The 13343-nt window shown below is 47.4% G+C and overlaps 1 protein-coding gene across 2 annotated transcripts in view; it reads left to right on the top strand.

Moving 5' to 3' along the window:
* The first annotated feature begins 1844 nt into the window (after window positions 1–1844).
* Ttc39c (tetratricopeptide repeat domain 39C) overlaps window positions 1845–13343 on the top strand; it is a 93770-nt gene continuing 82271 nt past the window's right edge. Inside the window, exon 1 of one of the 2 annotated variants that reach the window (XM_021150288.3) lies at window positions 1845–2406. In XM_021150288.3, coding sequence (XP_021005947.1) covers window positions 2249–2406 — 158 coding nt within the window. In that variant the 5' untranslated portion in view covers window positions 1845–2248. Of the gene's footprint in view, window positions 2407–5056; window positions 6628–13343 lie in introns of those variants that run through there. The other variant, XM_029471969.2, reaches the window with a different exon arrangement.

Here is a 13343-nt window from a genome sequence, read left to right on the forward strand (position 1 = left end):
AATACAACTTGTGTCACAAATTCCTTGAAATTCTTTTTCTGTCTCCCTTTCCCCAGCTATAAATGCAGCAGAAGAATGTGCTCTGTCCCCTTCCCCAGGTAGGAGAGGGACAGCTGACTCCCATTTTGACATTTTGACATTGTCCTCTTGGCTCACCTCTCTTGTTGCCTTGCTTGTGTAAGGACTTGAGGTGGATGGCTCCACGTGTCCAAAATCCAGGCAGCCTGAGCAAGGGAAGCCATGGCCAGGCTGCTCAGCACCGAATGCAGTAGATGATATGAAGCCAGGAACCTCATGTAGACTTACAGTCCCTAAGATCTATCTAATGCTTGCTCATCAAAATGTATGCACACCCAAGTTTATTAAAGAAACCCTGTCTTCTGTGTCATTTGGGATCTGCTCTCTACCGGCTCAGTGGCTACAGAGCCCTCAGCATCCATTCTTATCAAGGATGTCATTCAGGTCTTCTGAAAATGTCATTAAATACACTAAAAAACTAAAGAGGTTGCAGTCTGAATGTCACTGAAGGTCAGTGACAATGCTTACAACTGAAATCAAAATTAAAGGGTCAGTTTGTAAAGTCCTCTCAGCATGAGTGACGTGATTCCTAAATTAGATATTATTTCCAGGTGGACATGTATTTATTTTTTTAGTATTTAATAGTTAGTATTCCAGTTTCTTGTTAAGAATTTGTTAGCCCAGCAGAGTATCTAAATATGCAATTACACAACCCAGAGGCTGAAGCAAGAGACTGCGGTGAATTCAGGACTAGTCAGGGCTACAGAGCAAAGTCTCAAAGAATTGGCACGATTTTACAACAGTTGGATGGGACATTGTGTTGGAGGCATGGACCTGTTGTCCTAGCTAGGTGGGAGGTCAGTCAGGGTGACTGAGCCCAAGAGTTGCAGGCCAGCCTGAGCAGAAGACTCCTGTAAAAAAGGAGAAAGAGAAGGCTGCAGCTGAGCACTGACCACTATGGGCATTACTTTTCTGTGTCATGGATGAGCATGAGATAGGAGTTAGATGGTCTTGTAAGGAATGGTACAGATAACAAAGCTAACATTTGTGATGAGTTTAAATTACAGTGCGTTTATGTGCATTTGTACTTAGCTCACTATAATGTTGGATGTTATATTTGGGGTGATGTCTAGATCTGAGTATGAATGGCTTTGAGCCCTTCAGCAGGGAAGTTTCTTCTATTTAAAGTGAATGAGCTCTTTGGCAGGGAATATAGTCCATTTCGGCATTAACATAATCTTAGTTGTAACAGTATTGTTTAACGGCTGCAAAAGTAAAGGAGAGAACATTTTTAAAACCCATAAACCGATTTTTTTGTGTGTCTAATTGGTGCACGGAGAAACCACCAGCTCACCATCAGAAGAGAGACTCTAACTGATTAAATTATCACCCTTGGCGTTTTGCTGACATTTGCTTATATAAAAACCACAGCTTTTCTGTTTCACTGGCATGGGAGTATAGTCGTCAGGGTGCTAAGAGAACACACCTTAACAGCTTACTTCTTAGCTTTTAAACATTTAGCTACGTGGCATATGAATCCCTATCTCTCTCTGGAGCTAATGGTGGTGGTGGGCCCTAGCAAGCGGTCCAGGTTCTGGAGGCCACGCCCCTGCTGCCCAGCTGCTTGAGGATTGGCTGCTTTGGGCCTAGTGGGGGCCGGCTGGGATCCGGACGAAGTTGGGAGTGACTGGCACTGGACTCCTAAGGGTTCTGACACGCGTGGCCCAAGCCAAAGCCACCTGGGTGTCCAGCCGCGCTCCGTCGCAGCGAACCAGGAGTTCTCTGACCCCGAGTCAAGCTCTCCTGCCCCTCCCAGTGCGTCCAGGGTTCATCCTGTCCTGGAGGGTTGGCCTTTGGGGCCTCCCGTGGGTGTCCTCAGCCTGGGCGCTAGCCTGGGGGCCTCTGGGGCCGGTTCCGGGGCCTGGAGGGGCTGCAGGAAGCGGAGGTAGCTCGGGACGCCTGGATCGAAGCGGGCGCAGACACCCGAAACGGCTGGGGTGGCCGCGAGCCGGCTGCTGAGTAATCCCGGGCGGCGGGTGGGGGCGGCCGGGCGCCCACGTTCCCCGCGCCGCAGCCGGGCGGCGGCGGCTCCGCCTTCGCGTCCATCCCCGCCCCCTGCCGGCTGCTGTGCTCTGCTCCCGGCAGGTCGGAGCGGGGCTCGGGGAGCGCGGGCCGCTGCAGCCGCCTCCTCCGGCACCTCGCCTCGGCCCGCTCGAGGCCTCGTGTGCCCATGGCCGGCTCGGAGCAGCAGCGGCCGCGGCGGAGGGAGGACGGCGACCCGGACGCCGCAGCGGCGCCCCTGCAGGACGCGGAGCTGGCCCTGGCTGGCATCAATATGCTTCTCAACAACGGCTTCAGGGAATCGGATCAGCTTTTCAAACAATACAGGTGACACCGGCTCCTCTGACTCTCTGCCCCGCCTGCGCGCACCGGGTGGTCACTTCGCTTCCTGTGGCTGCTCTCTTCCCTGCTCCCCTTCGCTTCCCAGGGCTATCTGCAGCCTTTGCCCTGCGCCTTGGCCCCATCCTCCTCCCCACCCCATCCCCCGCTGCGCTGACCCTTCCCTCCCTGTGACCGCAGTACGGCCTCACTTTCTGCCCTCCGAGGGGTGTCCAGTATTTCTCCACTGCTTTCAAGCTGTCGCCTGGTCTCCCACCGCGCATTGACTCAGGGGGCTGATGCATTAGAGGCAGCAGCGAGCCTGGCACTTGCAGGGTAGGGACTCAGGCTCGCGCGCTGTCCGGGCAGCCAGCCTTTGTGACCTGAGCACAGCCCACTGCACCCTTGCCAGGTCCTTGTGTGGCGCTCTCCTTTGTATATACCCCGACACTCCCGGTGCTTTTGTTATTTAAAGACAGTGTAGTGTATAGTCGCTCAGTAGAGGAACTTAAAACGTGTCAGCCCAAACTCTCATCACCCATCATCCCTCTAAAATCAAGATGAGTTCTGATGCCTTTCAAGAGAGCCGATTTATTAAGAATTATCTAGTAAGAAGAAAATAGAGGGATTTAAAAAATACGGGAGAATGGAAGGGGAATCACGTGTGTTGCGTTAATTTTTGTTTGCTTTTGAAAATTAAGCTCAAGATCTAAGCCCTGTTGTGAAAGAAGCCTTGGGAACTCAAAGCATCCAGGTGTTCTGCTTCAGTAAGCAAGCTGGCTTACCTGTGAGTGCGGACTGGCGATCCAATGCCTGGTAGCTGTCCTCAACATGTTTAAGGGCGGATAGATACCACATAGTTTCTTCAGGCCCGTAGATTGAAATGAGCGGATCCCAGTGTGATGGGGTGTAGCTGTGATGGAGAAAGAGTGTGTTGGTAAGTGAGGAATGCTTAGGCTTTAAAGAATGGTGGTTTCCACCAAGCCCAGTCACTGCACTCCCACTGCAAACCAGGTCTCTTACAACTAGGAACTTTCCACTAAGTCTGGTTTACTTTGTTGTTTTGTCTTTGAGACATTGTGTGCAGTTTGTAGCTCAGGCTAGCCTTGCTCCTCTTATCTCAGCCCCCTCAGGTCTAGAGTTACAGGCTTGAACTCCCACACCTTGGCCCTACAGCATATTTCCTTTTAAGTCAGCTTCTCACCTTGAGGGTCTGGAAAGAACAACTTAAGAATGTCTTATTTAAAACACACAGCACACACATACATTCACACGCTATATAAGTTTGATTTAAGCTTCATCAAAGGCTTTGATGGAAGGTTTTTTAAAAGTTAAATTAAATAATTAATTAATTAAAATTTGTTAAGACAGGCTTTCACTATGTATCCTTGGCTGGCCTGGAACTAACCATATAGATGAAGTGGCAATGCTGTTGCCACTCTGAAGGCAGGAAACCTAGTCTTTATCTCCCCGGTGATCCTCAACCTGTGGGTCACAACCCCTTTGGCAAAACTGTCTCCAAAAATATTTATATTGCGATTCATAGTAGTAGCAACATTAGAGTTATGAGTTAGCAGTGGAATTAATTTTATGGTTGGTGGTTATCACAGCATGAGGAATTAAAGGGTCACAGCATTAGAAAGGTGGAGAAGCACTGTCCAGGCCTATGGGTTGTTAACAGAGGGCTGGTGCTCTGTGTAGAGCACAGAGATGCATCTTGAATGGAAGTTTTTCTGTAGGGAAAAAGACCGGGCAGTGCGTAGCTTGGAGCTGTCTACTGCCTTTTCCAGTGGGAACCGAGAATAAGGAAGAAAAAATACTGTAATGTGTTTGCTGTGAAGCACAAGTTCATGCACATTCCCTCATCCCTTCTCACTGCTCTCCCCCAGCCAGCGATGGAGACTCTGTCATCCTCACGGTCCAACACCTTGTTCTAAGTCAGACTTTGATCTCACTAGTCTTCTCTGTTGCTAAGTGTGTTCCATATTTGCAGTCGGCCCGTGGCCTTATTTTCCAGCATGGGTACAAAGCTGCTGTCGGGATGGAGGGAGAGAAGACAGGATGACTGACAGCATTATCCTATCAGTTTTCCCTTGCTCCATCTGCTGTGTTGGAATGTGGAAAGACCTTGCATTCCTCCCACCTCCCACATACGTGCTGGGAAGCTCGGTTGCATAGAGGAACGCCCAGGGACTGGCAACCCTCACCTGGGGTTCCAGTGCTAGCCCTGCCCTTTTGTGGATGCAGATGTTTCAGTTTCTCAAAAAACTGCTTCATTGCCTGTAAACCAAAAGTAGTAGTAATAGTACCCATAGCACAGTGTGACTGTTTGTTAAACCTAACTGGAAGAGAGCAGGGACAGGGATGTAGCTCAGTTGAGTTCTTGCCCTCTGTGCATGAAGTCTTGGATTCAATTCCTGACACCACTTAAACTGGGTGTGGAGGTGACTGCATACAATTCCAGCATGCTGGAGGGTGGGCAGAAGGAGCCGAAGCTTGAGGCTGGTTTTGGTTTACATAGTGAATGTGATCCTGGAATACAGGAGAGAGTCACTGTCTGTCTGACTGACTGTCTGTCTGTCTGTCTGTCTCCCTCTCTGTCTGTCTCTCCTCCCCCCCCCCCCGCAGCCCCTAGTATTAACAAGAATCCATGAAACTTGGCATCACCTATCACACAGTGAAAGCTGTGCTGTCTCAATACTTGTTGCTTAGTTCAGCACAGGGCAGAAGGCCCCTTTTATGTGGATAGCTCTGATATATGTAATTTAATTACTTCTGCTTTGCTTATTTATTTAGTGCATATGGAGGGTGCTGTCAGTATCATTCATGTGGGACCTGGAGATCGAGCTGAGTTCCTCGGGCTCGGTGACAAGCCCCTTTACCACCTGAGTCATCTTGACAGTCTAGCTCTTCATACTTCATACTTCTAGCACTTCATACACTACATTTAAGGGCCAGATGATGTTTTAGGAAATGGGCTGCTGGAAACTCAGCATTGACATCCTGACAGTGTTTGACTGTACCGTATGGTTCAGCTCATCCGCACTGGAGGGAATGAGATTCCTAGCGATTTCCTTTTCATTGTCTTCTGAGTGACTTGTGCTCCCTTTTCTGGTAAAATACTCTCCTCAGATGAACAAAGAAACACTGTGTATCTAGCATTAAAAGAACTTATTTTTGGAGGTCATTTTCTCATGCTATATTAGGTTGAGGCATTTCATCAGCAAGTACTGCTTGAAATGGCCCACCTCATAGAAACTGCTCACAGTAAAAGACATTCCAGATAGTATAACACAGATGTTGTTCCTGTGAGGATTAGAAATGTCTGCACCGTAGAGACCGTCTCCTTATATGTCAACAAGACCCTGGTTGGAGGTTGCTCCTTCTGCAAATGGCAGAACTCACGCAACGACAAGATGCCTGTGGCTGGTGCTCAGCCACTGCCAGGCATAGAGACCAGAACAGCTTTGTGCTGTGCTGTGAATGTGGTTGTGTCTCTCTGTTCCATTGAAGTTAAAGACCTGACTGTTGGAAGAAAAGGAACCTTTAGGAGATGGTTAAAGACTTGGCACTTTTGAAAGGGGAACCTTTAGTAGGTGGGACCTAGTCAGATGTTGTTAGGTTATTGGGGGCTTGAGGTTACTTCTCGTGGTACTCTCTGGTAGTTCTGAAAAGTCTGTCACAAAAGGGTTAAGCCTTCTTCTACCCATGGCATATGGCTCTTTTTTCCTAAAAGCAGCCATCATGTATTACTGTGCACCCCACCCCCAGCTCCAGCCCCACCCCTTACTATGGCATCAACTGATCCTGGACTTTGAACCTCCGTAGCACTGAGCTCAAGGAACAGTGTCAGGTATTTTGTGATAGTCAGAAAAAACTGGCTGGCTAATGCCTTGGGACTTTGCAGCTTTGAGCCTGAGGCCATGTTTATAAGTTGATGGTACTCCTGTTCCAGAGGTCAGTGCTCTTATGCAACAGTCCACAAACTGAACTCGCGTTGGCTTCTGTGACATGTTCAAAGCTTGGTGAAAGTGCATGAGAGAGTATCAGTGCTGTGCTGTGCACTGACTTCAGCAGCGAGGGGAGGAAACGGTCCCAGGTCACTGGAATGTACACCAGCCAGTGTTGAGCCCAGCCAGAGGACATTTTACAAAGGAGACACTGTCTGAACTTCATGATGAGGCAGGAGTAGTCCAGGGGAAGCAGAGGAGCTGAGGAAGCTGAGGAGAGGTGAGAGATGCTGTGGGTTAAGCTGAGTCTGGGAGAGGAGTTGGATACCCAGCTAGGGGCAGACTTGGAGTGTCCACACTGCAGTTGGCTGAGTGGAGCTGATGTTGCATGGGTGGTTCCTTCTGTCTTTGCTTTCCCCTCGACCCTGTCAGGTCATGCTGCCTGTGAGTCAGTGCTTTCTCTTAGGCATCACCTCACTGTTCCTGAGACACTGTGTGTTTATGACATCATGGCCATAATCTGCTCCTTGGGGCTCCTAGGTCCTAATGTCACACAGTCATTTCCTATTTTTGTCCTGAATGGTTTTTAGTCAGGGTGCTGGTAGGAAATGGAGCAGACATGAAGCTGAGGATGACCAGGGACATATGGAGTTCCAGTGAGCTTTGTCATTTCCATAGAACTTACCGGATGTTTAGCTTCCTTCCTTCCCTAATGGCACCAGCACATCTCCCACTTGCCATCCTTTTTATTTTTTTGGACAAGGTCTCATGTAGCCCAGGCTAGCTTCAAACTTTGTAACAGAGGTCCAGACTATACTTCTGATCTATCACTGTCCCTCCTGTGTGGTGAGGTGACAAGCATGCCCCACCACGTCCAGTTTCTGTCATATAGGGATCAAGGGTGGCATGCGTGCTAGGAGTCAATCGACCAATTGAGCTACTCCCACCTTTCTCTGGGCACCTTTTTGGTGTTTTGTTTTGTTTTGTTTTGTTTTTACATTTGTAGGTCTTATTGTGACAGTATTGCTACCAAATTCTGGATGTGAATATTACTGAAATAATAAGCATATTAAAGAATATGCTGAGGATGCATAGAATTCTTCATTCAATCCCAAGCATGACAAATAAAGTGTGCATTGGTCATTAAACATTCACCAGTGATAAATACACACAAATAAGTAAGGATGTGATAGAGAAAGAAGAGAGAGATGAGATTATTAATTCTGCTTTTCTTTCCCATTTTAAATTATAAAATAGCAAAAACCATTAAAAGTAAAGAAAACTTTGTGGTAAATAATGTTTGTGTGTATATGTTTGTGTGTACATGTTTGTAATGCATGTACAGATGCTAAACTGCTCAGCACAGGTATAAAACATGCTATAGAGTCACGTGTGGTGTGGCTGCATTTGAGAGCACGTTACTATAGAGTCACGTGTGGTGTGGCTGCATTTGAGAGCACGCTACTTTGGAACTGGGATTATTGCTATGAAGATTGTTTGCTGTTATTCAGGGGTTGGAAAAGACTCAGCGTACAGGCCAAGTCTGGCTTGTTGTCTATCTTTGCAAATATAGTTTTACTGGACACAGACCCACTCCTGTGGTCATCGCTGGCCTGTAGCTGCTTGTAGATCACAATTTCATCAAAAGGAAGGTGTAAAAGAGGCCATAATGCCAGGCTTTGTCAAGTCTGTTGACCCCAGGTACAAACCATAGACATTCTTGGGAAAATTCAAAGTAGGAGATGTTGGGCTGGTAGGGTCCAGGCTTTCTCCCTGCCCAACACTGTGTCAGATCATTGAACGGCAGGACACTGCGAGGATGGGCGTCTTGGGTGTTCAGGATAGCTCATCCTTGCTTCTAGAGTCCGGAGAAATCCGTAGATGCAGAGATGAAAGCAAAGTGATGTGAGGTTAATGAAGGGAGTCCATCTGCTGATTCTTCTGTCTTCTTCCCCTCAGTGGTGTGGCTGTCCGTAGACTCAGCTTGATTTCCTGACGTAATTTATGAAAGTGTCCTGATTAAATATTCCTTCAGGATTCATTTAGCTGAAGTGGAATTCTTTTAAAACATATATTTGCCCATAGAATAGTGGGAGGGCCTAGAGGAAATTAATAATCCCTCATAAGTACCTACCTCCCAAAACCTTAGGTTGTGGCCTGAGTGCATTCAGGCATACGTACGTGTGTACACACACTCAAGTGTGCAGATTCACAGTTAAGGATGCACCTCCAGAAAGTGTGTATGCTCTTGAGCCCCTTCTGCTATGTTAACGGCTACCTCAGCTAGATAACATCCTTCCTCTAACTCAGTGGATGAAGCTGTGTGGAGTTAATGGAGCCTAGATGAGGCTAAGAAAGTGAGAGAGAGATGGTGTACTGTGGAGACTTTTCTAGTCTAATTTTTTGAGATAAGTTTTAATTTTTAGTTGAGTATATATGTGGCTGGGTATGTGCACATGTGAGTGCAGGTGCCCTCAGAGGCCGGTAGAGGGTGTCAGATTCCTCTAGAACTGGAATTGAGCTTCCTGGCCTAGACACTGGGTACCAAACTTGGCTCTTGAACACGAACAGTACTTACTTTCAACTGCCGAGGCTGTAAAAGTTACAGAAGAGAATCCCCTAAGAAATCTGCTGTTGGGGTGAGTTCTCTAGGCAGTACATGAACCACTTCCTGCCACGCAGGGACTCCTTCCCAAACCACTGTTCCTGGTTGCTCTCAGAGCTCCTGTGCTCCGGCCCCATTTCCCAGCCTCCCTCCCACTGCCCTTCCCCCTGCCATGCACCAGAGCAGCCAGCGTTACCCAGCCTGACGTGGGCTTCCCTGTGCTCACTTGGCTTCTATCCTTACCCTACCGTATCTTTTTCATTTTATTATTTTAAAAATTTTATTATTATAAAATACATTTGTTAATCTACATGCCTATTTTATTTTATTAAATTATTTATTATTATTTTATTATATTTATAAGTTATAATGAAATTACACACTTATTTGTGTCAGTGTATGTTAAAAGTCAGCGGGCATTTACCTTTGGAGTTGGTTTTCTTGTGTAGGTCCCTGGGATTGAACTCAGGAGGTCAGGCTTGGCAGCAAGCCTCTCTACATATGAACCGTCTCTCTGGCCCTGTCCTTACCTTCATCCTTCACCATGTTGCATTGGCATCCTTACCTCTTGTCTGCAGGCAAGGACTCTTGTCACAGAGGCTTTCTGTGCACACAGGCTCTGTAGTGCTGGAGCCTTGCGAGGCTTCAGAAGTATTAAAGTGCCTCCCTACCAAGCACCTTCTCATCCCTCTGGCAACCCTGTGTTAACAGCAAGCCTGCTTCCTTAGGCCTCTTCTCCACCCCACCCGGAAGGCTTCTAAAACAGCCCATGGCCTGGTTGGTCTGTTCTACTTAGTAGCTCCTTGCAGAGACCTGCTCTGCAGAGATCTCCTTCACCAGGACCCCAGATTCTATGCATGGGGCACCGCTGAGCCAGGGTGAGAGGAGATGACTGTGCCACATCTCCGCCACTCCACATGGAGGCAGGAGCCTCAGGAACAGCAAGGTTGCTCATTCATTTCAGTGGCCCTGCCTCTGGGATGTGCTGAGAGCCACAGACATGGGCTGGAGAGATGACTCAGCTGGGGAAGGCCAGGCTCACAGCCAGAAACACAAGAGTCATAGAAATGAAGATCACAAAGGCAGCAAGCCTCACGCGAAAGTTGCCAGAGATCACTCGATATGCGTTCTTACCTTTTGATAAATGATTGAATACTGGAAACCAACAGCGGCCAGAGCAGGTCACTGAGGTCGTGCAGAAGTAGATGGATGTATCTATGCTACCTATGCTGCACAAGGCTGGTGACCCGAGGGTGATTCCCGGAATCCACGTCACGTTGGAAGGAAAGGACTGACCCTACACAACTGTCCACAGACCTCTGCAAACATGCCATGGCATATCTAGTTATTATAAAATTAATAACTTTGTTAATCCATATGTCTGTCTAATTCTTAAAAATTTAATATATTATAATTTTATTTATTAATTATAATTAAATTATACACAAACATACATGTATGCACACACACGTGCATACTCATACACACATATATACACACTTACCCACACATACACACTCATACACAGCCACACACACTCTCACACACACACACAGACACTACTGCACATACTCATGCACACACACTCATATACACACATTCTTTCACACACATGCACACGTGCACACACACGCACCCACGCACAGTGCCTTTGGGAGCTCTGCAAACCTCCTGTCCCTCACCTGCTGTAGGCATGCCTCCTGGCCCAACATGAGGCAGACCAGAACAGCTCTACAGTTTTAGTTCTACCTCCCATAAATAGAGAGTAGCCCCTGTTTCGACTCTTCCATCAGGCCTGTGCCCTCTTTGGATGGCAGACAGTTTATGATCCCCCTTTATGGTCTGAAAATAAGATTGGCGCGTGAAACATCCTATGGTATAAAGAAGTAAAACAGATTCATAATCCAAATAACATATATTCCTAAACACTGATGCTTGGCCTCCTCTCACCGAGGACGTGCAGTCAGGACCCGTGCCGTGCTCTGAAGGGTTTGGATATCAGTGGTGAGATGCCTTTGTACACAGGTAGACAGTGGCAGGGCTGTGCACACCAGCAGCAGGACGTTGCAGCCCTTGGCTCTGTGTTAATAGAAAATGGGTTGATCCCAACAGAGGGAGACTCCAGGCTGGGCAAGGGAGGGAACCAAAGAAATGGTATTGTTGCCACAGGCCAGGCTGCCCTTGTCAGGGGTGTGTCAAAATAACCAAATTCCCGTCTAAGAACATGGGCTATACCCTGACCAGATGCCTTGGCGAACACTTTGTATCTTGAAATCCTACCTCCAGTCAAGGCTGTAGAAGCCTGCCCCTCCTAGGCATTCAACTTAGATGATGAATTGAAGGGTTTTGCAAGGCAGTTGGGCATTTTTAGTATCTGAGTAAAATTAAAAAATAAGAACCAAGGGCTGGAGACGTGGCTCAGTGGCTAAGAGTGTGTTCTGCTCTTGTTGAAGACCTAAGTTCAGTTCCCCAAACCCATGTGAGGTTACTCACAGTCACCCATAGCTCCATCTCCAGGGGACCCAACAGCATTTTGTGGCCTGCATTCATGTGCATACACCCACACAGTGACACATACATAAACACATGATTAAAAATAATAAAAACCTTGTTCAAAACAACCAGTTCCCAATATTCTTAACAAAACTTCTACAAACACTTCAGAACTTGACCAAAAAAAGAAGTCGAATAATTGCACTTACTGGTGTTCAGCATTTCATGTCTTCGGTAATGTATGGGATGTTGAATACATTAAAGGAGATTATAATATGCTGTTTAAGTCCTAGCATATGAAACAAATAAATGTAGGGTAGTGGTGCTGTGGTGTGTGTCCACCTCAAACCACAAGCAGTTCGGCTGTTAGGAACACAGTTGTCAAACCATGACAAAGCATATCTTTGAATGTTGCAATGAATGTGGTGACTCTTTGTGCTCACAGTTTCTACAGCCTAGGGGTAAACCAACCAGGGACTGAAAATACACGATAGGAAAGAATCCCAGGAATTTCTAGAAGACAAAGTTAGCATTTTCTATGCATCAGGTATTGTGCTGAATTGACCCAAATGGAGCAATGCTGTGGCTTTATAGGATTATAGGTAATCTAGGTGACTCAAGGTTATTATGGAAGGTGCACATGGGTTATCGGAAATACTGCGCATCTGAGCCATGAGACCTGGAACTAGTCTCCCTGAGAACCAGGGGCAGTCATATCCATTTCTGTGTAAATAGAAATTGGTTCCAGAGATAATCAAAGCAGTTTTATATCTTCATAATTTTCAAGAGGTGCTAACATGTGACAGTGTGGGACAGAGTCCAGAGGGCTCACACACTGCAGGATTATGTGCATCCGTGGCCTGTCCCACTGAAGTGATAGAGAGCTCACACATGGCAGAATAGCTTGGGTCAGTTCCAGTGGTCCCACAGGTTTCTTAATGCTTAACGAGAAACACTAAGACCGGGAGGTTCAGAACAGGCTTTCTTGTCTGTAGTGAGGTCAGGGCTGGGAGAGCAGCACAGTCCGTGTTCACGAGCAGGCTTCAGAAGCAGGAGTCTGCCCAAGGTGAAGCTGTGGCTGTTTGAAGGATGAGGAACCTCAGTTACATCTGTGGTCATAGGTACAAGTTTCCCTGGGGCGTGGAGAGCCCCCGAGGTGAATCCCACAGGTTAGTCATCTGAAGCATCAGTTTTTCCTGGTCACACACATGCTACGTCTAGGTCCCAAATAGTTCCTAGAAGCATTGTCAGCCCTAGTTCTCCTGTCCCTTACTGTGTACACCCACCTTCCCTAAGAAGGAAGGGTCCCTCCTTCCTTCTTACCCAATGCAGAATCAAACTGCGGGCCCTGGGCCTCGCTAGCCTTAAAGTCTGTTTCAGAAGCCTGGATTCTCTAACCTGTTGTTGCTTAAGTCTTCTCAGCTTTGAGCCTCGGTCAGTCAGGGTACTGACTTAACAATGTTTTTCCCAGGTATCCAGTATGCTTTTTAAAACGTCATCATGCAAATTAAGACACAGATTTTTAAAATTAAAAGGCCCACATCTCCAGAAAGGAGGGCACACTTGCCAAAAAGTTACATAGCCTTAAGGGACCATTTTCTCATGTGGGGGATAGGACAGGAGGCCTAGTGATGACTCTGCCCTCCTTGTATTTAGAAGCAATGGCAGCCCCCCACCCCCTGACCCCCCCTCCCGTAGGACAGAGCGATTCCTCTGCTGTCATTCACAGTGTGACATCAGCTGCATGTTAGCTCAACTTGTTCTTACAGATACCCTCGCACATCAAGATTCTTCGCTGGGTGGAGCGGTTCTGGAAAAAATCTCCCCGCTTGTCTCACCGCATAAATACCAGGTCTGCTTTAGGGCTGTGTCTTGCCTCACCTCTACCCCAGGCTCCC

This window comes from Mus caroli, unplaced genomic scaffold (assembly GCF_978045245.1).
Source record: "Mus caroli unplaced genomic scaffold, Mus_caroli_1 scaffold_19, whole genome shotgun sequence".
Lineage (NCBI taxonomy): Eukaryota > Metazoa > Chordata > Mammalia > Rodentia > Muridae > Mus > Mus caroli.